Source organism: Carcharhinus amblyrhynchos, chromosome 6 (assembly GCF_965287045.1).
Source record: "Carcharhinus amblyrhynchos chromosome 6, sCarAmb.v2.hapA, whole genome shotgun sequence".
NCBI lineage: Eukaryota > Metazoa > Chordata > Chondrichthyes > Carcharhiniformes > Carcharhinidae > Carcharhinus > Carcharhinus amblyrhynchos.
Window position 1 is genome coordinate 28063873 of NC_137329.1, and position 27308 is coordinate 28091180.

Here is a 27308-nt window from a genome sequence, read left to right on the forward strand (position 1 = left end):
CAGGAGATGAGCCGGGGGTTTATATTCGGACATTTACGGTACCGGAAGTTGCCGTCCTGCCGGGTGGGACTTCCGGGAGAGGATTGAGGCCGAGGCGCCGGTGAGCCGGAGCAGACAGGCCGCGGACATCACCTCCCTCAGGACGGACACCCACACACACACCGGCACCATGCGGGACGTGAGCGGCTTTCTGCAGCAACAGCAGCAGAGCGGGGCCGGGGAGCTGGGCCCCGACTGGCAGCAGATGGAGGATCTTTACAACAAGAAGTGAGCGCCCGGAGCCCGAGCGGGACACAGCCTCCCTAACCACCACCCCCTCCCCCCCCCCCCCCCCGATCCCCCTCAGCCCCTCTCCCGCTGAGTCACTGCCCGGGCCATCTGCCTCTACCCCGGCCCTGGTGTGCCTCTCCCTGAGTCTCCCCGCCCATACTGGCCCCGGGACGTTGAGATCCTGAGTCAGGGTTAAGGCCTGGTGGTGGGGGGAGAGAGAGAGAGAAATCTGGGTAATGGGATCTGGGGGGAAGTCAGGAACAGGGGTCTGGGTAATTGGGGGCGGGAGGGATGGTGGGGGGGGGGATGAGAGAGAGATCTGGATAATGAGACGGGGGGGGGGGGAGAGAGAGGGGGGGTGGAATCAGGAACGGGGGGTCTGGGTGGTTGGAGGGGGGAGGAGTGATGGGGGAATGATCTTGGCCATTCTGTGGGGAGGGCAGGGAAGAGGTCAGGGGAATGAGGATTGATTCGATTTGATTTATTATTGTCACGTGTATTAACATACAAGGAAAAGTATTGTTTCTTGCACGCTATACAGTCAAAACATACTGTTCGTAGAGAAGGAAACGAGAGAGTGCAGAATGTAGTGTTGCAGTCATAGCTAGGGTGTAGAGAAAGATCAACTTAGTGCAAAATAGGTCCATTCAAAAATCTGACTGCAGCAGGGAAGAAGCAGTTCTTGTGTTAATGGTGTGTGACCTCAGACTCCTGTATCTTTCTCCTGACAGATGAAGGTGAAAGAGAGAATGGCTGGGGTGCATGGTGTCCTTGATTATGCTGGCTGCTTTGCCAAGGCAGTGGGAAGTGTAGATAGTCAATGGATGGGAGGATTAAGACCTACATTAAGACCTTTTGTAGTTTCTTGCGGTCTTGCAGGAGCCATACCAAGTTGTGATGCAGCTGGAAAGAATGCGTTCTATGGTGCATCTTTAAAAGTTGGTGGGAGTCGTAGCTGATATGCCAAATTTCCGTAGTCTTCTGAGAAAGTGGAGGCATTGGTGGGTTTTCTTAACTATAGTTTGGGTGGGGTGACCAGGACAGGTTGTTGGTGATAGGGACACCTAAAAACTTGAAGCTTTTGACCATTTCTACTTTGTCTCTGTTGATGTAAACAGGGGCACGTTCTCCACTATGCTTCCTGAAGTCGATGACGATATCCTTTGTTTTGTTGATATTGAGGGAGAGATTATTGTTGTCACATCAGTCCACCAGATTCTCTCTCATTCCTGTACTCTATCGTCATTACTGGGTCGGATCTCAAACAAACTTGAAAATTGAGTTGGAGGGAAATTTGGCCACACAATCATAGCAGTATAAAGAGTATAGTAAGGGGCTGAAAATACAGCCTTGTAGGATTGAGGAGGTGGTCCAGGTGATAGGGAGATGACGTTGGTCATGGGGTGGGGGGTTAGATGTCAGGGTGATGAGGTGGGGATCTGAGTGTTGAGATCTGGAGAGTGGTTTGGGAGTCCAGATTGATGAGGTTGGGGGCAAGAGAATTTGTTTAATAGGATGGGAGGAACTAGGGAGTCTGGATGGTGGTGATTGAGATGGGGATGGTTGTTCTGGGAGGATTTGGGTCATGAAGTGGAGGGTCCTTGGGGTTGGAAGAGATGTAATAGGAAATGGGTTATCTGGCGAGAGGGATTTGGGTGGTGGGCTGAAGGACTTGCAGGATTCTATGAGGATTTGCATGATAGGTGACTTGGGATACAGCTGCAGCAGTGAGGGTTAGTTTAGCTATTGCTGGTTCCCTTCGGAAGGTGTTGACTGCTCTGGCTGTGTCTACTTTGTAACCCTGTTTTGTTTTAACAACAGATTGTGGCACCAACTCACAGTCCGACTGCAGAACTTTGTGCAAAACCCCTGTTTTGCAACAGGTGATGGTTTGATCAAGGTAGGCAATTTGCTCGCAATGTACCTTTTAATGCAAACAATTTAGTTTGCTCTTTTTACGTTACATAATAAAACATTTTCTTTTGCAGCTTTATGAGAATTTTATTAGTGAATTTGAGCACAGGTAAGAAGTAAATTTTAATTATGCCTATAACTTATCAATTGTACACTTGTTTGGAATTTAACAGCATGGAAGGAGGCAATTCAGCCCATCCTTGTCTGCATTAGCTTGTCTGCTAAGGTAATCTCAAATTAACCTCAATCTCTGCCAGTGTCTTTGTATTTTTCCTGCCTTAATTACTTGCTCAGTTTTTCCATTGAACAGCTTCGCTTGTCTCTTTCTCATCTTCAGTGTTTCAAATCATTTTGTACCCCAATCTTCTGTGCACTAATTTCTTGAAGTCTTTTCACTGTCAAAACATGTTGCAATTTAAAATCTGTTAAATTTCCTCTGACCATCCTTGCTTCAGGGGAAGCAGTCCCAGTGATTCCAGTCTGCCCTAACCCAAGCTTCTATCCGTGGCATCATCCTAGCGAATCTATACTGTATGTCCTGTGTGCGCTTTTGGTTTTTGAAAATCATAGAGACGCTATGCACAGAAAGAGACTATTCGAAAGACACGTGCCACAGTTTTAGTCCCCTGCTCTATTGGCAAATCCTACAAGTTTATTTTCTCCCTTTTTTGGAATCGCCTTTTCCATTTCCACTACCCTTGTAGCCACTGAGATCTTTCCTCCCCCATCCCATCCTCCCAGGGACTCACTTCAGCAAACTGAACTAGATGAAATATTCTTCTTGCAACTTAGCCAGAGTTTTATAAAGGCTTAGCATAACAACATAACAGCATAATCAGCTTCTTTACTCATACCTCTAAGGAACCCAAGATCTCTTATGCTGTGCTAATTACTTTTGCACTATATCCTGCCAACTTCAAAGGTCAATGCACATGAGTCCCAGGACCTCCTGAATTTGAGCATTGTCTAGAATAAGTTGCTATTGCCTTCCCCACTCTCTTCTGCCAAATGCATGACCTCACACTTCACTATTAAATTCCATCCGCCACTTACCTGCTTATTCAGCTAGCCGATCCATCTTCTGTTGCAGTCAGTTAGGATCATCCTCGCTATTATCAAAAAAAGTAGTAGCCTAACCCTTGGTAAACACCGCACGTTATCCTCCAGTTTGAATAACAACCATTAACCACAACTCGCTGTTTTCTGTCCCTAAACTTTTTTTATCCCTTCTCCTTAGCAGTCGAGGTTATGGGTTTGGAATGTACTGTCAGAGGACTTAGAGTTGCTGCAGTGCATCTTTTATATGGTTCACACTGTTGCCACTGTATGCTGATGTTGGAGGGAGTGGATATTTAAGATGTTAGATCAGTGCCCACCAAGTGAGCAGCTTTGTCCTGAATGGTGTGGAACCCATCCAGTTAACTGGGGTGCATTACATCACACCCCTTCTTTAGACCAGTGGTCTCCAAACTCCGATCTGGATGTGGGCTGGATGTGGTCCGCAGATCGTAGTTTGGAGACCCCTGCTTTAGACAATCAACAGGCTTTGAGACTTTCTCACTGCAGTATTTCTAACCTCTGGCCTGGAATGAGAGGGATGGTGAACTTCTAGAATTCTCTGCCCCAAAGGGTGTTGGGGGTTGGATCATTAGAAGTATTTAAAGTGGAGGTAGATAAATATTTCATAGATCAAGGAATAGAGGTCTATGGGGAAATGGCACAGACATGGAGTTGAGACTGGCCTAATCAGCCATGATCACATTGAATGGCAGGGCAGACTGAAGAACCTGGTGGCCTATGCCTGCTTCTATTTCTTACATTCTTGTGCTTTTGCAGCCACAGCACTGGTAGTTACATGGCCGGTCAAGTTCACGTTCTGGTCAATAGTAACACTCATGATGATGTTGGCAACTCGGTGATAGTAATACCATTGAATGTCACGGGGAGGTGATTAGATTATTTTGTGTTGGACACTTGTGTCTGACATTTGTGTGGCATCCCAAACCTGAATGCTGTCTTGCTGCATGTGGGCACAGACTATTTCAGTATCCGATGAGGTGTGAATATTGTGCAATCATAGGCAAACATCCATCATCTGACCTTGTGATGGAGGGAAGATCATTAATGAAGTAGCTGAAGAAAGTTGGACCTAGGTCAGTACCTGGGAAATTTCCAGTGATGACTTGAGATCAGGTATTTGGCCTCCAACAGTCACAATTACCTTTCCCCGTGTAAGATGTGACTCTAGGTAGTGGCAGAATTTTCTCCTGAATCTCATTGATTTCAGTTTTGCTGGAACTGAATGCTGCCTTGATGATGAGGGCAGCAATCTCATCTTACCACTTGAGTTCAGTTCATTTTTCAAAATTTGTTTCAAGGCTGTGTATAGATGGGACTTTGTCTCCACGTAGAATGTGCGATGGTCACTTTTACCAATACAGTCGTAGAGAGATGCATCTGCAACTGATAGATTGGTGACAGCTAGGTCAAACAAGTCTTTCCTCTTCCTTCCCTCATAACCTGCTTCAAGCTCAGTCTGGCAGATGTCTTCCGGGATTCAGCTGGCTCAGTCACTACTTGTGCTACCAAGTCACGTTTGCTGATGGGCATTGAAGCCTCCCACCAAGAGTACACTGTGCCTGTGCTGCCCTCAGAATTTTCCTGGTGGTGTCCAACATGAAATACTGATTCATTGACAGAGTGCTGATGGTAATCCACAGTTGGTTTCCTTGTGCATATTTGACCTGATGCCATGAGAGTTAATGGGGTTCAGAGTCAATGTTGCAGACCTTCAGGCGAATATGCTCCTGACCAAACTCCTGTTCCACCCTCTGGTGGGTCTGTTCCGACAGTTGGGCAGGAATAGTGGTGGAGGATTGTGGAACCAATAGCTAGTTTTGTAATTATGACTATTTCAAGTTGTTGCTTGACTCAACTGTGGTACAGCTTTCAAAACTTTGTCTCAAGTTTAAAGTTTATTTATTAGTGTCACAAGGTAGGCTTACATTAACACTGCAATGAAGTTACTGTGAGAATCCCTGGTTGCCGTACTCCGGCATTTGTTCGGGTACACTGAGGGAGAATTTAACATGGGCAGTGCCCCTAACTAGCACGCTTTTCGGACTGTGGGAGAAAACTGGAGCACTTGGAGGAAATCCACGCAGACAGAGCGAGAATGTGTAGACCCCGTGTAGACAGTGACCCAAGCTGGGAATTGAACCCAGACCCCTGATGCCGTGAGGCAACAAAAATTGTGCCATCGTGCTGAACCTGGTGTTGGTACAGTGAAATTTACAGGGATGGCTGGATAGGTTGTGCTGTTGTTTCTAGTCCCTAGATTGATGCTAATTGGTCATCTATTTTTATCCCCTTTTAACTTTTCTCTGGTACCACTGGGTAGTTTTCGTAGCAATTTTGGAGGGCGGTTAAGAGTCAACCATATTGCTTTAGGTCTGGAGTTACATTGAGGCCAGACCAGGTGGGGGGGACAGATTTCTTTTCCAAAAGAATAGTGAACCTAGTGAGTTTTTATAACAATTCAGTCGTTCCTTGGTTGATTTTTCAAAAATAACTTTTTCTAGCTGTATTAATTAATCACATTTAAATTCCACCTGTAGGATTTAAACTTGTGTTGCATAGAACCGTAGAAAAGATACAGCATGGGAAAAGACCATTCAACTCAGTGTCTGCACCAGCTGATTTTAAAAAAACTAACCATCATAGTCCCATATTTCAGCATGCAGTACGTAGTCTTAACACATTAAAGTACATATTCAGGTGCATTTTAAACTAGTTCAGTATTTCTGCTTCAACCACCAATCCAGGCAACAAATTCCAGACACCTGCCGTCCTCTGGATGAAAACGTTTTTCCTGATAACCATACAATCTTCTGACAATCGCCTTAAATCTGTGCCCCCTGGTGATTGATCTCTCCACTGGGGAAATCAGTCTTCCTTATCTAGCTAAGCCTGTTGGAGTTTTGTATACTTCAATCAAGCCACCCTCTGTCTCCTCTGTTCTAAAGAAAACAACCCTAGCCTTCCTAATCTTTCCCAGCTCTGGCAATGTTCTAGTAAATCTCTTCTGGACTCTCTCCAGATCCATATGGCCTTCCGGTAATGTGGTGACCAGAGCAATGTGCTAAACTCCAGCTGTGGCATAACCAGCATTTTATGCAGTTGCATGTTACATCCCTGGTTTTGTATTCTATTCCTCATGCAATAAAGGAAAACATTCCATATTCCTTCTTTACAACCTCATCTAGCCATCCTACTACCTTCAGGGACCTGTGGACGTGCACTTTCTGTCCCCATCTCAGCATCTTCCCGACACAGACTTGGTGGACTGAAGGGCCTGTTCGTGTGCTGAACTGTTCTTTGTCCTTTATTGTGTATTTGTCCTCCCAAAATAAACCATTTCATTGAATTCCATTTCCCAATTTTCCACCCACTTAACCAAACCAGTGATATAATTTTTGAGACCACAGCTATCCTCTTCACTATCAATTACATGGCTATCGTTACCTTGAGTTAGTAAGACACAACAAATAGACTATGCTGACTATCCCTGATTAATCTATGCTGTCTAAATGACAATTCGTCCTTGCTCTCAGAATTGATTCCAATAATTGGTCCACCACTGCTGGTTAGATGATGTGCTGGTTGGATGCATTGTCTACGCTAAATTCTGCGTCCCCGAACAGGTGCCAGTGTGTGCCAACTAGGGGATTATCACGGTAACTTCATTGCAGTGTTAATGTAAACCCTCTTATAATGCTAATGAATGAACTGAATGCTTAAATCACTTTGACCAACCCATAATTATTTGGCCTATTTCTCGCATTGTTTTTAAACGATTATACAATATTTGCAGGCTTCCAATCCTCTGGTACTTTGCCTGTATCTAGTGAGCATTGAAAGATGATCCTCAGAGCATCTGTTATTTCTTCCCTATCTTCCTTTAATAGCCTGGAAACAATCCATCCAGCCCTGGTGATTTATCCATCAAGGATGTCAGTCCCTCTAGTGCTTCCTCTCTCTCTCGTATTTAATGTTTCACACCACTTCTCATTAACTACAGCATTCGTCATCAGTTGCTGTAGATGACTCATTCAGCATGATGCCACTGACTCTTCTATTTCATGACACTTGATTTTGTTAGCCAGCCTTTTTATATGATACTCCATCTAATGCTTTAAAATCTGTAAAGACAGCATCATTGCTTTCCCTTCATCAGTCTCCTCTGTTACTTCACCAAAAAATAAATTGGATTGGTCAAGCACCATCTAACTCTTCAATGAACTCAAACTTTTCCAGTGTCTTTAAAGTTTATTTATTTGTCACAAGTAGGTTTACATTAATACTGCAATGAAGTTACTGTGAAATTCCCCTAATTCGCCACACTGCGGCGCCTGTTAGGATCCACTGAGGGTGAATTCAGCATGGCCAATGCACCTAACCAGCATGCCTTTTGGATTGTGGGAGGAAACCAGAACACCTAGAGGAAACCCAGGCAGACATGGGGAGAACGTGCAGACTCTCTCAGTCACCGAAGCCATGAATTGAACCCAGGCCCCTGGTGCCATGAGGCAGCAGTGCTAACCTCTGCCACTATGCCGTGATGTTTTCTGATTTGATTGCTGCATTGGGGCACCACGATAGCACAGTGGTTAGCACTGCTGCTTCACAGCTCCAGGGACCTGGGTTCGATTCCTGGCTTGGGTCACTGTTTGTGTGGAGGTTGCACATTCCCCTCATGCCTGTGTGGGTTTCCTCCACTATCCAAAGATGTGCAGGTTAGGTTGATTGGCCATGCTAAAATTGCCCCTTAGTGTCCTGAGGTGCGTAGGTTAGAGGGATTAGTGGGTAAAATATGCAGGGATATGGGGATAGGGCCTGGGTGGGATTGTGGTCAGTGCAGACTCAATGGGCCGAATGGCCTCTTTCTGTACTGTCAGGTTTCTATGATTCTTTGATTTCCTGCAGTACGATAATGGCCATCATTCACAAAAACTACTTAATTGATTGTAAAGATCTTTGTGACACTTGTGAGCTTAGAATCCTTGAAAGTATTTTGCAGGAAATGGTGTTTCTAGAGTCAAAAAAAAAACCTGACCAAACACACATCATGGCCTTGTGATTCCCAACTTGATTTGGAGAGTGACATTGTTGTTGATAGAAGTTTGGCATGGGAGTGTAGCTGGACTGGGAAAGGAGAAACCGATTGTGGTATTACTTTAAATCAAAACTCTTCAGACTAAATCCTTTTTACAATGTATTGTTACAGGATTAACCCTCTGTCTCTTGTGGAAATTGTTCTACATGTTGTGCGACAAATGACAGGTGAGTCTGTTCCTCCTCAGCATAGGAACGGCGTGAGGCCACTAACCTCCACAAACTTATTCTTTAATACAACTAAATCTTGGCCAGACTGGCCATCAATTCCATTTTTCCTGTCCTGGCTCCATATCCCTCAAAGCGTTTGCCCAACATATATCTTTCATCTAAGTCTGAGTCGTGGAGGTTTACAGCATGGAAACAGGTCCTTCGGCCCAACTTGTCCATGCCCCCTTTTTTTAAACCCCTAAACTAATTCCAATTGCCTGCATTTGGCTCATATCCTTATAAATCCATCTTATCCATGTAACAGTCTAAATGCTTTTTAAAAGTCAAAATTGTACCTGCGTCTACTATTACCTCTGGCAGGTTGTTCCAGACACTTACCACCCTCTGTGAAAACATTGCCCCTCCGGACACTTGTATCACTCCCCTCTCTCCTTAAATCTCTGCCCTCTAGTTTTGAAAGCTTCAAACCCACCATGGTTGTGGTCTAGTGATTGGAAACCTAAGCTAGTAAATGGGCAGCGTGAGTGGGCTGCAAGACAGAAATCAGACGACTTCAGTAACCATGACCCTGTTTATAATTTTAAATACGTTTGATACACAATATTTCATGATGTGTTATAGAAAATGTTTATTCATTCATATACTAATAGAACTATCAATTTCAAATGGTAAAAACAAAATAAATATTTACTCTTTGAGCACCCATTTCTCACAGGTAATGTTATGTGTGATCAGCGTGGACTTTGCTTTATGCATGTATCATTTCAGTCATACTGTTAGGCAAAAAAACTACATGGAAATCAGTGCGTGGGCAATGGTTAACAAAATGCCTCATGGATCGAACTCAGAGCCAGATGGACCACAGGTTACCCACCACTGTTCTGAGCTGTCCCTAACATTGGAAATTATTACTCTTCAACTACTGTAGAAGCTCCTTTAATCATCTTCAACAAACCAAACTTGATTTTCTATATTAAATGGAAGGAAAGCTGAGCTAGTGTAACCTGACTATTCTTCAATCCTGGTATCATTCTGTACTGCTCCCCCTCTAAGGACCATATATTCTCCCTGAGACCAAATGCTCCAGGCATGAGGTAGGTTGGACGTCTGATTCTTTTGTGTCCTGGTTTCACAACTGTAGCAAACTGTGTTTGCATTTAATGTAATAGGATCTCCCTCGGTGCTTCTCAGGAACATTGTAAAGAAAAAAATTTATTACAAACCACATAAGATATGACGACAGATGGCCAGTAGTTTTGCCAAAGTGGCTATTTTAAGGAACCTCTGAAAGGAAAGAGAGGGTGAGCTTGGAGCATGGTTAGTGGATTAAAATCAGGGATGCTCAGGAGACAAGAATTGGAGGTACAGAGATTGTGGGGTTGGGGGTGTTTATCAAAATAGGGGTGAGGCCATGGAAGGGTTTGAACACACGAATGAAAATGTAGCTTGGGGAGCAAAAGGATGATAGGTGAATACGACTTGGTGCAAGTGAGGACACGGCACCAGAGTGTTGGGTGATCTCAAGTTGTAAAGGATAGAATGTGAGAGACCAGCCAGGAGTGCACGGGACTAGTCACACTTGGAGGGTGAGTATGAGTGAGGTTTTCATCAGCAGATGAGCTGAAGCTGGAGTGGAAGTCATAGTGGTGGCATGAGTATGTGATCAAAACTCATCTTGGGGTCAAATGTATAATCAAGGTTCCAAACAGTCTGATTTAGTCTCTCTAACAGTTGCCAGAGAAGGAAACATGTTGGTAGGTAGGGGCCTCAACTGTATATTAATGTATTGGATGAAGCAACCAGATGTATGTTAGCTAAATTCACTGTTAACACAAAGATAAGTAGGGAATTAAGTTATCAAGAGGAGTTAGTCTACAATAGATACATGAAGGTGAAGTAAATGGGCAAAAAATTGACAGATGGATTAGAATGTGGGAAAATGTGAACTTGTCCACTTTAGCAGGAAAAATAGAAAAGTTGTATACTATTTAAATGCAGAATTTGGTGCAGATGGATCAGGGTGTCCTGGTACCTGAATCTCAAAAATAATTTGAAGGTACAGCAAGGTAAATGGAACGACCAAAGAGAATAAAGAAATGGCGGCACAGTGGTTAGAACTGCTGCCTCAAAGCGCCAGGGACCAAGGTGACTGTGTGAAGTTTGCATGTTCTCCCCGTGACTGCGTCAGTTCCTTCCAGGTACTCCAGTTTCCTCCCACAGTCCAAAGATGTGCAGGTTCGATGGATTGGCCATGCTAAATTGTCCCTCAGCTACTCAAGATGTGAGGTTACAGAGATAGGGTCTGGGTGGGATGCTCTGTTGGAGACTCGATGGGCCAAATGGTGGCCTCCGTCATTATAGAGATTTCATGATTTTTATGAAAAGTACAGCACAGGAGCAGCCCCTTTGGCCCTCCAAGCCCATGCTGATCATGATGCCTTAACTAAATTAAAAAATTAAACTTAAAAGCTTGCTGGGTTTAACGAAAGGGAAAGGAATATAAAAGCAGGAACTTTTACTGCAGCTGTCCAGGGTGTTGGTGAGAACACGTTCGGAGTAACTTGGTCACCTTACTTGAAAATAAGCAGTTCAGAGAACGTTCATTCTGATTCCGTGGATGAAGGACTTGTCTTGCGAAGAAAGCTTGAACCTTTGGAAGAATAAGAAGTGATCTCATTGAAACATAAGGTTCTGAGAGGACTTGACAGGATGGATGTTGAGAAGATGTCTCCCTTTAAGAACATAAGAAATAGGAGCAGGAGTAGCCCTTCGAGCCTGCCCCGCCATTCAATAAGATCATTGGCTGATCTGTCGTGTCTCAGTTCCACATTTCCGCCCTCTCCCCATAACCCTTAATCCCCTTGCCTATCAAAAACCTATCAACCCGCGTCTTAAATATATTTAGCGAGGCAGCCTCCACCACTTCAACGGGCAGAGAATTCCAGAGATTCACCACCCTTTGAGTGAAGAAGTTCCTCCTCAACTCTGTTCTAAACCCCCCCTTTATCTTGAGGCTGTGCCCTCTAGTCCTACTGTCTTTTCTGAGTGGGAAGAGCCTCTCCACCTCTATCCTATCCATCCCATTCATCATCTTATATGTCTCAATGAGATCTCCCCTCATTCTTCTAAACTCTAACGAGTGCAAGCCTAGTTTATTCAGCCTCTCCTCATAGTTCAACCCCCCTCAACTCCGGTGTCAGCCTAGTAAACCTCCTCTGCACTCCCTCCAAGGCCAAAATATCCTTGCGTAAGTGCAGCGACCAAAACTGCACACAGTACTCCAGCTGCGGCCTCACCAGTGCCCTGTACAGTTGCAGCAAGACCCCCCTACTTTTATATTCAATCCCCCTCGCTATGAAGGCCAGCATCCCATTCGCCTTCCTGACCACCTGTTGCACCTGCAGGCTGGGTTTTTGCGACTCATGCACAAGGACCCCCAAGTCCCTCTGCACCATCGCATGCTGCAGTTTTTCGCCATGTAAGTAATAGTCCTTCCTACCATTATTCCTACCAAAGTGGACAACTTCACACTTGCCAACATTAAATTCCATTTGCCATTTCCTGGCCCATTCGCCCAGCCTATCTAGATCCTTCTGCAGACTTTCCACACCCTCCGCACAATTTGCCGTTCCAATCTTGGTGTCATCAGCAAATTTCGACACCATACACTCGGTTCCCTCCTCCAGATCATCTATATAAATGGTAAATAGCTGAGGCCCCAGCGCCGACCCCTGGGGCACTCCACTAGTCACCAACCGCCAATCCGAATAGCACCCATTGACCCCCACACTCTGCCTCCTATTTGACAGCCAATCCCCTATCCACGCTAACACCCTACCCCCAACTCCATGCCCCCCGACCTTCTGTAATAACCTCTTGTGCGGCACCTTATCAAATGCCTTCTGAAAATCAAGAAAGACCACATCCACCGGCTCTCCTCTATCCACTGCCCTAGACACATCCTCATAGAACTCCAATAAATTCGTCAGACACGACTTCCCCTTAACGAAACCGTGCTGCGTCTGCTCTATCAAACAATTCTCCTCAAGATGCCTCGCTATTTTCTCCTTGATCACGGATTCTAACATTTTACCTACAACAGACGTTAAACTAACCGGCCTATAATTCTGTCTTTTGCCTGCCACCCTTCTTAAACAACGGCGTAACATTAGCTGTTTTCCAGTCTTCCGGCACTCCCCTGGAATCCAACGAGGTTTGGAAAATAATCACCAAGGCATCCACTATCACCTCCGCCATTTCTTTCAGAACCCTTGGATGCATTCCATCCGGTCCTGGGGACTTGTCCACAATCAGTCCCTCCAATCTTTTGAGCACTGCCTCTCTAGTAACAATAATGTCATTCAGGCCCTCCACTCCTACCATCTTTCCGTCGCTAACACCCGGCAAATTATTCACGACGTCCTCCATGAAGACTGATACAAAAAAGTTATTCAAGGCCTCAGCCATTTCCCCATCCCCTACCACTAAGTCCCCCCTCTCATCCTCTAAGGGTCCAACGTTCACCCTAGTCAGCCTCTTCCTTTTTATGGGAAAGATCAGAACTAAGGGACACAGCTCATGAATAAAAGGTCTACCTTTTCAGATGGAGATGAAAAATATTTCGGAGATGATTATGCAAAATGCTCTTCATCAGAAAAGCAGATTTTTGATAGACAAAGGAATTGAAGGTTACCGTGGGCAGACAGGAAAGTGAAGTTAAGACCTCAATGAGATCAGCAGTGTTCTTACTGAATGGCCATTTCTGCTTCTAAGTCCCATGTTTGTACGGAATAGAGTTTGTAGGGGTCCTTCCAATTATTTACAGGTCTTGCCGATGTTTATTTAGGTCAAATTTCTGCTCAACCAGTACTAAATATTTAAGGATTCCCTGTTTCAAATGGTGAAACTAGCCAATCATAGATGTGTATAGTTTGAAATCTTGCTACAAATATCAGCTTAGACTGGGGCATTAAACAAATAAAGTAGGATTGAGGGCTGTTGGGATTAAAACCTTCAAACCAAATGCAGCTTGTGCAGTCCTGACTAATCACCTCTGAGACAATTGGCACTCTGTTTCTGTTTTCTGCTCCCCAGTTTTTGAATTTTCTGGTGTTGGAGGTTGGCCATGTCCTAAATTGATTTCCAACACGGCTGGGAGGTTCATGTGGTTTTCAGCAGCCAGTGCTCAGACCTAGCAATCACTACCTCATGACTAGAAACAATGGACCCAAATATATTACGGCATGTCAGGAGCATGCACTCACTTTTTAGACAAGGAAATAACCTGTTTAACTAGATTACTGCCACCAGGGAGGGAGTAAGTTAATCGTCTGCACCTATTTTTTAAAAAAGGTCTTAAGGCTAGTCAATAAGAAGTGTATATTGGTCTCTGTAAACTGTAATTAAATCATTGATCAGTCTTCATGTTTCTTTGGTGATTGATGTGCCTTGTGTTCAATTGTAGATCCTAATGTCGCCCTAACATTTTTAGAAAAAACAAAAGAAAAGGTGAGTGTTTTATGTTGTGTAGCGCTTGTTTAATTCATTTTAATTTTTTGATTCTATTCACTTTTCGCATGCTTTCATTTAATTTAGGTCAAATCCAGTGATGAGGCAGTAATTCTCTGTAAAACGGCTATTGGTGCTCTGAAGTTAAATGTTGGAGATCTGCCAGTGACAAAGGTAAAGCATGACATTTGAGTCCTTGTTTTTATCTTTTTTTGTATGGAGAACAGTTCCAAATGCAGCAAGGATAAATCACTATATTTCTGTGCTAAGAACGCTACTAATATTGCTGCAACTTCTTAGTGTGTATATTTGTTTGGAATAATATGAGGAGCAATATACAACCCAACGAGGAACCAATGCAATAGTAAATAATAGTTATTAAAGCAGAAAAAACACATGACGAGAGAATAAATTACACGCAAGTATATTAATAACTAAACATACAGCATTATCTGAAATTAACTTCCTGTTCCCAAAATATACCCAGATTCCGTGAACTTGCTAAGATTCCCTTTTCCCAAACAACATGCATTTTAGTAACTCTAAGTAAAATCCAATGTGGTTATCGGACAGTACAGCTTAGAAGCCAAGTCTGGGAAAACACCCTTTGCTGGTTCAGAGAAGGCACAAAACTGTCTTTCAGAGGTGAGTATTTGATTCATTATTGCCACATATACTGGGATTCAGTGAAAAGTATTGTTTCTTGCGCTCTACAGACAAAAACATACTGTTCATAGAGTACATTGGGGAGAAGGAACGAGTGGGTGCAGAATAGTGTTGCAGTTACAGATAGCGTGAAGAGGAAGATCGGCTTAAGATATAATAGGTCCATTCAAAAGTCAGACAGCAGAAGGTGTTCTTGAGTCAGTTGATATGTGACCTCAGACTTTTGTATCCTTTTCCTGACTGAAAAAGATGGAATAGAATATGTTCGAGTTGCGTGGGCTCATTGATTATGCCGGCTGCTTTTCCAAGGCACTGGGATGTGTAGACAGCCAATAGTTGAGAGGTTGGTTTGCGTGATGGACTGGGCTACGTTCACAACTCCTTGTAGGTTATTGCAGTCTTGGTCAGAATAGGAGCAATACCAAGCTGTGATACATCAGGAAAGGATGGTTTCTATGTGCATCTGTAAAAATTGGTGTGAGTCATAGTGGACATCCCTAGCCTCCTGACAAAATAGAGGCTTTGGGCTTTCTTAACATAGTGCCAGTGTGGAGAGACCAGGACAGATTGGTGATTTGAGCACCTAGAAACCTGAAGCTCTCGACCATTCCTACTTCATCATGGTTGATGTAGATAGGGGCATATCCTCCACTACATTTCCTGAAGTTGAACATAAGAAATAGGAGCAGGAGTAGGCCATCTAGCCCTTCGAGCCTGTCCCGCCATTCAATAAGATCATGGCTGATCTGTCGTGGCTCAGTTCCACTTTCCCGCCCTCTCCCCATAACCCTTAATCCCCTCTCTTATCAAAAACCCATCAACCCGCGTCTTAAAAATATTTAGCGAGGCAGCCTCCACCACTTCAACGGGGAGAGAATTCCAGAGATTCACCACCCTTTGAGTGAAGAAGTTCCTCCTCAACTCCGTTCTAAACCGCCCCCCCTTGATGACTATCTCCTTTGTTTTACTGACATTGTGGGAGAGATGATTATCATTGCACCTTTTCACCAGATTATCTCTTTCCTGTAGTTTGCCCTGTCATTCTTTGAGATGCTCTCCTTTAGCTACTTTAATGAAACCTTACCCGAATCTAGGGAATTTCAGAAAATTAAAACCCTTGCATCAACTGTCTCACCAGCCACTTCCTTCTAGCCCCTAGGACAAAATCCATCAGAAGCCAGACATTGTCAGTCAGTCACTCTGCGACAATTTGCACAAGACCACTTCCTTGGTGATGGTAATTTTCCTGAGTTCCTCTCTCCCTTTTGTTGATTTACAGTTATTTCTGGGATGTTATTTGCATCCTCTGTAGCGATGACTTATGCAAAATACTTGTTCAATTCACTTAAAATCTCCTTATTCTCCATTATTAATTCCGTAGACGCACTTTCTATAAGAACAATGTTCACTTTGTTAACTCTTTTTAAAATATTTATGGAAAGTCTTGCTATCTTTTTATATTTACATCTCTTGTACACAGATTTTCCTTCATTAACCTTTGTCATTCTGTGCTGTTTTTTAAATATTCTATTCAACTTTCTGACCTACCACCCATTCTTGCACAACCTTTTTTTTTGAGTTTAATACAATCTTTAACTTAGTTAACCAGAATTGGTGGAACCTCTCCATGGAAATCTATTGTGTGTATTAGAAATCTAGAAACTAGAAGCAGGAGTAGGCCATTTGGCCTTTAGAGCTGCTCCGCCATTCATTTTGATCATGGCTGATCATCAAATTTATCCCCCTCCAATGTGCCTTTTAGACACATTGTTTGTGCACTTGTTCCATTACTCTCCCTTTGGCCTTGCACCACCAACTCCTTATTGTTTATTTATTGCACAATACCAAGTCTTGTGTAATTGTCTCCAAGTCATGCTGTTATAAGAAAATATCTTAAAAACATTTTGAGCTCTGCATTTAGGCTACCTTTGCCCATCTGATTTTTCCAGCCTATACGTAGATTAAAATCCCCCAAACTTTTGACAAGTCCCATTATTTATTTCTTAAAACTCCCGTCCTACCATGCAGTTACTGCTAAGGGTTTTGTACACTACACCCACTGTGACTTGTTGTCGTTGTTATTTCTAATCTCTAACCAAACCACTTCTACGTGTTGGTTTCCTGTACTGAGTTCATCCCCCTCTATTGTGTGAATGCTATCATTCTTTCCACCTGTTTCTAGCTTACTGTCCTCCTGAATTGACTTGTGTCCATCAGTATTCAGGTCCCAACCTTTGTAATGCTGTAGCCATGTCTCTATAATAGCTTTCAGATTGTACATATTTCAGTTTGGGCAATCAAGTGATGAGGGACTGAGTAAATCAAGCCTATACTTTCTGGAATTTAGAAGAATGTGAAGTGATCTCATTCCAGCATGAAAAATTCTGAACGGATTTGATAGGATAGATACTGAGGATGTTTCCTCTGACTGGAGAATCTAAAACATGGGGGCCCAGTTTCAGGATAAGGGCCTGATCATTTGAGACAAGGGTGAGGAGAACTGACTTCACTCAGAGCGGTATATGTTTGTAGAATTCTCTACACAGAGTTGTGGATGTTCCATTATTGAATATTGTTAAAGCTGAGAGGGATTCCAGAGATATGAGATGCAGACAGATGTGGAGTTGAGGCTGATGATCAAATGGCCTACTGCTACACCTATGTCTTATGTTCTTAAATGATAAGGAGTTGGTGGTGCAAGGCCAAAGGGAGAGGTAATGGAACAAGTAAACAAACAATGTGTCTAAAAGGCACATTGGCTGTGATAAACTGCAAAAACAAGATCAAAACCAAAACACACATTGCAAAAGGAAACAGAATTGAGGCAGCGAGAGATTACATTCTAAAATTGTTTAACTTGGTGCTGAGGCCGGAAGGCTGTAAAGAGCCCAGTCAAAAGGTGGGGTGCTGTTTTTTTGAGCTTGCATTGAAACGAGCACTACAGGAGTCTGAGGACAGAGGTCAATACGAGAACAGGGTGGAGAACTAAAATCACAAGTAATCAGAAACTTGAGTTCCTATTTGCAAACGGAATGGCGATGTTCGCAAAGCAGTCTCTCCAGTGTAAAGCAGACTGCGCTGTGAACAGTGCATAGAGCATATTAAATTGAAGGTAGTGAGTGCACTTAGATTTCTTTTCCACCTGGGAGGATTGTTTGGGACCTCGTATGCTGAGGAGAGAGGAGGTAAAAGGTCAGATGTTTCATCTCCTGGCATCAGCATGGGAAGGTGCTGTGAGAAGGGGAGGGGTCATTGGGGTGATTGCATAAACAGTCAGAGGAAATGGTCTCCTTGGCTTTTGTATAAGTCAGTTTCTGAAGTTTGCCTGTTCAAGTTCTGCAACAATATCATAGAGCCAACAGGGGGCAGGCTATATTAAATTTAGTAATGTGTAATGAACCAAACTTAATGACAACCGAATTGTGTGAACACTTACTTAATCGTGATTGTAATGTGATTGAACATACCATAATGTTTGAAAGTGCGACATATGTCACACTAATAAGGTTCTGGATTCAGATAGGACTTACTTCACAGAGATAAGACAGACTGGGTAAGGTGACACAAAATCAATGGGAGATGTTCAGAAAGCAATGCAACGTGCTATAAGCGCAGTCTATATCTCTAAGGGATAAGGAGCTCCTGTGGCCAAAAAAGCATCCATGGTGAACTAAAGGTGAGAGACAATATAAGACAAAAAAAATACAGAAATGTAAAAAGAAAGCACAGATCCTTGTGTAAAATACACAGAACAGCAATGAGTGATAACACTGGTGATAAGAGCCACAATAAACATGTTAAGTTTTATTATTTCATGAGATGTGAATATTGCTATCAAAGCCAGCACTTTTTTGCCCTAATTGTCCTTGAGAGGGTGGTAGTGAGCTGCTGCCTTGCCTGCGCCATCTATGTGGTGTCAGGTATGTGGAAATACTGTAGGTGGTAAGATTGTAAATTCCTCAACTGTAACCTTCCTGAAACAAATAGAATGCTGGGAAATCTTAACAGATCTGACCACATCTGTGGGAAGAGAACAGAGCTCTGACGAAGGATCATCTAGACTCAACATTGGCCCTATTCTCTCCCCACAAATGCTGTCAGACCTGCTTGGACTTGCCAGCATTTTCTGTTTTTGTTTCAGATTCCAGCATCTGCAGTGCTTTGCGTGTAACCTTCTTAAGTTCTCTTGGTTTGAAGACTATTCCTTTAGGTTGAAAAAATTGTGCATGTCACTCAACTAATTAAGGGCGATAGTGGAGAAACCATGTAATTATAGTTGAGAAATTGCATCAAGGTATAATTATGGTCAGGGTGACTGAATATAGAGAGCCAGCATTGATTTATAGAGAATTGGTCTTGGCTGATAAATCAGATTGAATTTTTTGACTGAAGTGTTGAAGCGGGGAGTATCTATAGATATTTGTAAGAATTCCCAATAAGTATTTGATAAAGTCCCTCATAAGAGATTAATTGCAGTTGAAGGCAAAATATTGTCCTGATTAGGAAATTGGCTGAGCAGCAAAGAACAGAGTCGGGACAATGGCAGGGACTGATACAACTAGAATAGGAGTAGTGTGCACACTATCCAGCACCTCTGCAGGTCGTACGATTAATTTAAAAGTTCAGTTTTGCTCACCAAATGCTTATTTACCTTTTCTCTGGCCTCGTCAGTAAGAATCTTTAACCAGGCTTCTTTCAATAAACTCAGAACAAGGGTTTATTTAAAAAACAAACTCTTAACAAGTTGCAAGTATTGATTAACACACGGATGGTTACACCTTCTGATTGCAACCATCTCTTCCGAAAAAAAATTCCCCCAGCGCACATGCGCTCACAGAATTCCTCTGCAGACGTGATCGTTGGAGGATGTTCGTTATCCTTCATTTTATAAAGTCTCAGTGGACATTGTGGGGGGTGGTTTCCACCAACTGGTCTGTGCTTTGCAGCTCCAAATGCAGACCAGTTATGCTCAGATGAGGGTTCTCTGGCTGCAAGTTGATAGCCACACACAACTTTAGGCATGGTATAAGACTGCCTTTAAAATCAGGTTCATGGTTTTTTTCTCTCCCAGTGTGATTTCCAGCCAGAGTCCTTTTTCAGTTTTCAGATTTCAGAGGCTTGCTTCTTGTCATCTCCAAGGTAAACGTCTAAAAAAAATCTAAACATACGAATCATGCTGTGTCCTTCCATTTTGTGAAGGGAAAACTCAGTCTTAATATTCTAACAATAACAAAATGAGACTGATGTCCTGAGTATCTATGTTGGGGCCTCAAAATGTGACTTGGATGTTAGGGCAGAGAACTACATAACTAAGCTTGATGATTACAGATGAGCAGTGTAAATGGAAGCGTAAAATTACAAAGAGATATTGATAAATGATGTGAACTGGCAAAACTGACATTGCAGTTTTGCCAAGTGTGAAGTCATCTCTTTGTGGAGGAGTGTGGGGAAAGGATAGAACTTGATACTTCCTAATTGAGCGAAAAGGCAGGAACAATGGGAGCTCAAAGAGACTTGGGTTTCCGTTTACTAGTGTGTTAAAATGTCACGAACAAGTACAGGAAATAATTGAAAAGATTAATGGAGTGCTGCAATTTATATCCAAGGGAATATAATTCAAGGAGGGAAAGATCCTGCTCCAGCATGCCTGGAGGACTGAGAGCTGTTCTGGATACCACACCTTAGGGGGATATGTGGATCTTGAATGAGAGCCAGTGTAGATTTCAGAGTGGCACCAGGACTTTAAGCATTAAAGTACAAGCAGAGATTACATTAGTTTGGGTTCGGTTCTTTGGAATTTAGAAGGTTAAGGGCTGATTGAAGAAATTAAAAAGAACAACAAAAATTGATAGAAAAATCTTTTCACTAGTTAGGCTATATAGGATTAGGAGGTAGAGTCTAAACATAAGAGTATCTGAATTCTGTAAATTATAGAATAGAGAAGAGAGCCATAGATCAATCATTGGAAAGAGTAAATGGAAATTTTACATAGCAGTCATCAAAGGTAATGTACACCTGATTTATCCCTAATGTATGTGGGGCACGTGTTAATAGCTTTGTTTTGTATCCCAGATATGATGGAAAAGGTATTTAACTTCGAATTTATCACTAAGCTTGAGAGAGAAATGATTCAGGAATTTCAGCAAAATGTAGACTGAGACGGAACCAGAGGGAAAGTTGGGCACGACCCTACAAGTCTATTCTTGGATTGTTATATTCTAGGAATGGTATTGTAGTTAGTAAAGTACAGAGCTGGCATTCTTGCATGTTTCAGGGCTCGAACCCTGTTCCAATCATTCCTGGGAGGGGATGTACTGAGCTGAAGCTCTGAATTTGAGCAGGTGAATGAGGATGAAATATGTGTGTTTTATCCAGTCCTATATCCTCCTATTGTCTTAAGTTAAATCATAAACTTGACCAGCTTTGTTCATTTAGGTCTTTATCTTATTCCTAATCCTGTTTGGTTTCAATTCCAGGAAGGATGTAGTCTTTTTGAGAATAAAAATTTGAACTCTTATCGATTTTCTTCCAGAAAACAATTGAGGAAGTGGATGAGATGCTGATGAACCTTCCTGGTGTGACATCCGTTCACGGACGCTTTTATGATCTGTCCAGCAAGTATTACCAGATAGTTGGGAATCATGCTTCTTACTACAAGGATGCTCTGCGTTTCCTGGGCTGCATTGATATCAAAGATTTGCCAGGTGACTGACAGCATTAAAAATGTTTTTCATGCTCGACCCTTTCCAGTATTTCTTACGTAGATGTTTGTGCAACAAACAGCTTCAGCCAAGTTTCTTCATCTCATTACTCGATATAGTGACATCCACCCAATTCTTGCCTGCTATCACCTTTTACTGTAACCTGGAATCCCATCTCTGCCTATGTGGTAGAACACTGCAAACTGGTTACATTTATTCATGTTACCATTTAACATTGAGAAGAATATATTTAAGTACCTTATCTTTCTTTGGGGGTGGGGGGTGGTGGTCGTGTCAATGAGTAGCAATCCTGTCTCCGACCAGAAAACTCAAGTCTCAGTTCAGAATCAAGAGTGCATAGTGGAGGTGGACACTTCAGGGCAATGCTGAGGGTGTGCTGTGCTGCCAGAGGGGCAGCATTGAGGATGTGTTTTGGGCAGGACGTTGAACCAAGGTTCCAACAATGATTGACCCTTACTTTAAATATCTAGAACGGGGGGGTGTCATTTGCTCATTGTGCCTGTTCCGGGAAGGGATTGGTCATTTGTACCACCTCTCACACACAGTTCCAACTGTCCTTTGAAAGTTGTTGTTGGGTCTTTTTTCACCGACCTTACAGGCCATGCATTCAAGATCACAACTCACTGTATTAAAGATATCCTCAGATCATCTCTTGTTCTTTCACTATCTTTAATTTGTGTCCTCTGGTTAGTGATTCTGCTGCTACAACTGTTCTGCCTTTTGTTTCCTCCATTAACATTCTCCATGATTTTGCACACCTTGATTGAATTCTTTTTAAACTTCCCTCTTCTAAGTAGAACAAACCCACTCCTCTGTATTCAAAGCATAGATTGTAAATTGCTTCAGATTTTAAAGCATTCACAGTACTTATCTGTGTTTCATTATAAGGTACACTGGAGAAGCATTGGTCTTTTTCCCCAGCTGGTCATCATGAACTTTTATTCCTGAGTTTTATCCTTGTTTTGGTCTTGAGGGAAACTCCAGTGCAATATTTCACTTCAATTTTACACCTTTGTTTTCATTAGTTTATTTCTGAATTGTTTTATTTCTCACGTTGGCCTGTTACAAAGATCTGGGCTTTAGTCTGAGAAATAGTTGAAGATTTTTGCTTCATCTGTTCCTCTGGTTTTATTCTGCGAAGTTGTTCTTTGTATCAAACATTTGCTTGCAGTGGTTTTGGAAAGATTTGTTTCAGCACCAAATACTTCACCGCAGGGAGGCCACAATTCCAGCTTATTGATTTGCCGCACAATGTCATGGTGACTGACTACAATTTGATTTTTATTTTGTTTTCCTGATTCAGTTGCTGAGCATCAGGAGAGAGCTTTCACACTCGGTTTGGCTGGGCTTTTAGGCGAAGGTGTTTACAACTTTGGAGAACTTGTGAGTGTATTTGTAGCGTATTTACTTGATTACTTTGTGAAATTTACCCTACACACTACTTTGTGAAATTGTACCTCATGCTGGGATCTTGCTGTCCTTTTTAGTTAATGCATCCTGTGCTGGAATCTCTCCGGACCACAGATAAACAGTGGCTGATCGACACTTTGCATGCCTTCAACAGTGGCAACGTGGAGAAGTTTCAAGCTCTCAAAGCATCTTGGGGCCAGCAGGTAAATAATCTTCTGGGAGGAAGGGAGAGCCAGGTATGCACAGTGGGATTGGGGAGAGGGTGCAGGGGATGGGTTGAAGAGTGTGTGGGACAGAATGTATGGATGGGTTTGGGGTAGTGGGCAGAGACAGAAAGCAAGGGACAGGACTGAGTGAGTGTTGGAGAAGAGGGGGAGAACAAGGTTGGAGAGAGAGAAAGTGGAACAAGGTTGGGGGAAATGAGAATGTGGGGTGGTTGTGGGTAACTTGGTTGGAGTTGTCAGAGATGGAGATATCTAATTTGATTTTCGCTATAATTACAGCCTGACCTACGAGCCAATGAACTGCGGCTTATGCAGAAAATCCAACTCCTTTGTCTGATGGAGGTTTGTTGAATGTCTTTTCTTGTTCTGAGCCATTCCTCTTCATCTCTCTCTCACTCCTGGGATTTACAGTGTGGCTCTACTGTTGTGCTAACTTGCTGCCTCAGTGACCTTTTTCACCAGACTGTTAATTAAATGTGAACAGTTTTGTCTGCCTCAAGGTTTCTGCTGAAATGGGCTTCGGAGGGCCTTAAGTTACATACTTTTCCAGATGCTTAGATTAATGCTTGCAGTCAGTGAAGTGAATCTCAGCATTAACTTTGTGAACGAGTTTCCCCTGCTGTCTTGCATTACTGTTGTACATAAATTGCCTTCAAGTCCAACTCTGTTCCTTCCCTTCTAATCATTTCTTACTCCAGTTTGCTGTCTTTTCCTTATTGCCATATCCTTTTTTTTTAATTCATTTGTGGGACATGGGCATCACTGGCTAGCCAGCATTTATTGCCCATCCCTAGTTGCCTGAGGGCAGTTCACAGTCAACCACATTGCTGTGACTCTGGAGACCAGGTAAGGATGGCAGATTTCCTTCCCTAAAGGATATTAGTGAACCAGATTGGATTTTCCAACAATGGTTTCATGGTCATAGGTAAATCCTTAATTCCAAATATTTATTTTTTATTGTATTTACATTCCGCCATCTGCCGTGGCAGGATTCAAAACCGAGTGCCCAGAACCTTAGCTGAGTTTCTGGATTAATAGTCTAGCGATAATACCACAGGCCATCGTCTCCCTTTAATCAGCTGTATGATGCGCCATGTGGTGCCTTGTCAAAATTTTCCTGAAGTCTGTGTACACTACATCACTGCACTTCTCCATGGAACATGTCTGTTACTCCCTCAAAGAATTGTGTTTTTGGATTGTGGGTTGGCTGTTTCTAAACAATATCTCACTTGCCAGGATGGATGATTTAGAATTTCCAAGGTGAATAGGAAGTGATCCTCGGTTGTGTTTTTTTTCTCTCTTCCTTTTTAGATGACTTTCACCCGTCCAGCCAACCACCGGCAGCTGACATTTAAAGAGATTTCTCAGATTGCAAAGGTTCCTGTTGGTGAGGTGAGTTCCTTTCATGTAACTACATTTGTACTAATTGGAACATTTAGAATATAGATTCTAAAAGAAAAGAATCTTCAATCACTACCAAATTACAGGAAATTCTGTTGCAGATGCTTAGTGCAGTGGCACAACTGATATATTCCCCTCCCGAGACCAGCCCCATCGAGGCCCATGTGTCTCCCTTGCCCCAGCCTATGTCCCACCCTGCCCTCATACTGCCCATTTTTGTGTGACTGTCCGAGCTTGTGCAAGTAGCTCTTTGACCAGAGTAGCCTGAGATTGGATGTGTTGTGTGAGCTGTTACAGTTGATGTTGGTGATCTTACAGGTGGAGCTTCTCGTGATGAAGGCACTCTCTGTTGGCCTAGTGAAGGGCAGCATTGATGAGGTGGATGAGCGCGTGCACATGACATGGGTTCAACCCCGAGTGTTGGATCTACAGCAGGTAAACTGCCTTAAGATGGGGAATTTCTGTGGTTGTTGCAGAAAATTTCAATGATTAGTATATATGTGATTGAGTGATGGCAGTTTTCACTCTGATTCTTTGAAACAAGTAATTTGGTTTAAAATTCACTTTCTGGCAGATGGAAGATCCTTTAATCTAAACTGTCTGCTGATTTGTTTGTCTTTGCACTGTCAGTTTATGCCATGATTCGCTGTTGATACAACCCCTGTGTATTAATAACTACCTCTTAATGTTGCAGATTAAAGGGATGAAGGAGAGATTGGACTACTGGTGTGAGGACGTGAAGAATGTGGCATTACTTGTGGAACATCAGGCACAGGATATCCTAACCTAACCGCTGCTCTCTGTCTGGAGTAACTCGCCTGGCTCTTTTTAAAATTATTGATAGAAATTTCAGTGGCTCATTTTCAGAAATGAACTGTATTTTAATGTCTTGGGACGGGAGGGTTTACTTTCTGTACTTCCATATCACAAACAGTACTAGCTTTGCATTCTCTTAATATTGCTATCAAAGGAACAAAGTTCCATATTGTAAAACAACATGGCCCTGGACTTTGTCCTTTTGATTATTTGGCACTTTGTGTCCCTTTTATGTCAGGAAGTTCTCATTTATTGTAGCCCATTGATATCCTTTCAGCTTTCTGTCTGTTCCAGGCTGTCTGCCCACTGGCTGCAAGCAGATCAGGAGTTACAATTCCACTGAATTCTGTTTGCAAATTGCAACGTGCAGAGTGAAAGCACTGAATTTGCAGAGGGTACATTTAAAATTGATTTGAACTGATTCTTGTAGTTAACAAGTATCTGAAAAGATTTGATTGCAATCACTTCCATCTTCTCAGTTGTCCTCTGTGGTTGCGATTATCCCGATTTATCAGATATCCCTGTCACTCTGCACTGTAGCTGTCTGTATACATAATGTAGTGCAACAGTTATGTTACTGAACCATGACCCTATCAGGGAATGGGAATTTGGTTTGAAAAACCTGGGCTCAGTAAAAGTGAGCATGAAGCTGTTCCATTGTCCTAAAATCTCAACTGCCTCATTAATTTCCTTATAGGGAAGGAAGACTGCGTTCTTAAATCCGAGTCTAATATGCGACTCCAGTCCCTATTCAACTCCTGTCTGTACAAGGGCCCTCTGAAGAGTTTTTAGCGAGACATTTGAGCCCTGTCAAACCCACTGCACCAGTTCAAAAGACGCACCAGCACTTCAAAGCAAATAAAGATGCTCAATAAATGCTGGCCTTGCCATGTCCTGAGAATGAATGAAAATAAGTACCAGTACTGTTCTGTGATCTGCAGGAAACAGTATGTTTATCTGGAATTTGTATACTGCCCAATCAAGTAGAGGCATCAGTTCCATGTAACAGCTGCACTCCTGCCTGTCCCTTTTTTTTAAACATTTTTTAGTTAGGTTCAATGAAGTTATTACTGAAATCATGAAACGTGATCCATTTTACAAGAATATTTAAGATGAAATAAAAGTGTTTAAGAATGTGCTTTTGTGTTTATTATTGGAAACAGCTACTGTTAATGTGTGGAATTCTCAATTTAAGCCACCTCTATGTGGACAGATTTAATTGGGGAAAGAGTAACTGGAATTAATTTTGCTTGATTTGGAACGCTTGATGATTTGAAACTCCAGAACAAGCCACAATCTGTCCCCAGTCCTCTGAGCTGGGTGATACTTTCTAATGTTTTATATTTGTTCTCCTGAGAATTTCAATAATTTGCTCCATTCCTCTAAGTTTCAGTCAAATCTTTCCACTCATTCAAATCATAAACATGTAGTGGAAATTCCAAAGATCACTGATTACTCAACAGATTAATGACACACAGTGCACTCATTCTGTCTGTGAAAGTCAAGATCAGATGTTTATAGATGTGAAACATAAAATAACACCAATAGTTACTCATCTAACTGATAATGGGAATTCCTCGCAATGTTTTCAAACAAGACACTCCCTGTTTTTTTTTAAAAATGTATTATGTCCCTTGAATTTTAATATAGTTTGGAACAAGATAAATGGTGCAAAGGTGAGTGGCAGGCCAGAAGATTGAATGTAATACAAAAAACAGCCAGAGAATGACTAAATGAATGAGGGAAAAATGACAGTATGAGAGAAAGTTAGCTAGAAATATAAAAACTGATAGTAACAGTTTCTATAGGTACTTTTAAAAATGAGTGAGCATTGGTCCTTTAGAATGGAAAATAAGGTAATAGCAGATGAACAAGCATTTTGTCGGTTTTTCCTATAGAGGATACATGTAACATTCCAGAAATAGCTGTAAATTGGGAAATGGAAAGTAGGAAGAAATGCAAGAAAATGCAATCACCTGGGAAATGATACTTCGCAAATTGTTGGAACTGTGGGTCCTGATTGATTTCCAGG

The 27308-nt window shown here is 42.4% G+C and overlaps 1 protein-coding gene across 1 annotated transcript; it reads left to right on the forward strand.

Annotated features, from left to right (window-relative positions):
* Positions 1–83: 83 nt before the first annotated feature.
* On the forward strand, positions 84–26414 carry LOC145343784 (26S proteasome non-ATPase regulatory subunit 13-like). Its single transcript, XM_080190117.1, has 13 exons — positions 84–267; positions 2092–2170; positions 2259–2293; positions 8471–8526; positions 13994–14037; positions 14125–14211; positions 21236–21407; positions 22729–22808; positions 22913–23038; positions 23339–23401; positions 24371–24451; positions 24779–24895; positions 25155–26414. The coding sequence occupies exons 1-13, from the start codon at positions 170–172 to the stop codon at positions 25248–25250; spliced, it is 1134 nt and encodes a 377-aa protein (XP_080046243.1). The 5' UTR covers positions 84–169; the 3' UTR covers positions 25251–26414.
* The last annotated feature ends 894 nt before the right edge of the window (positions 26415–27308 follow it).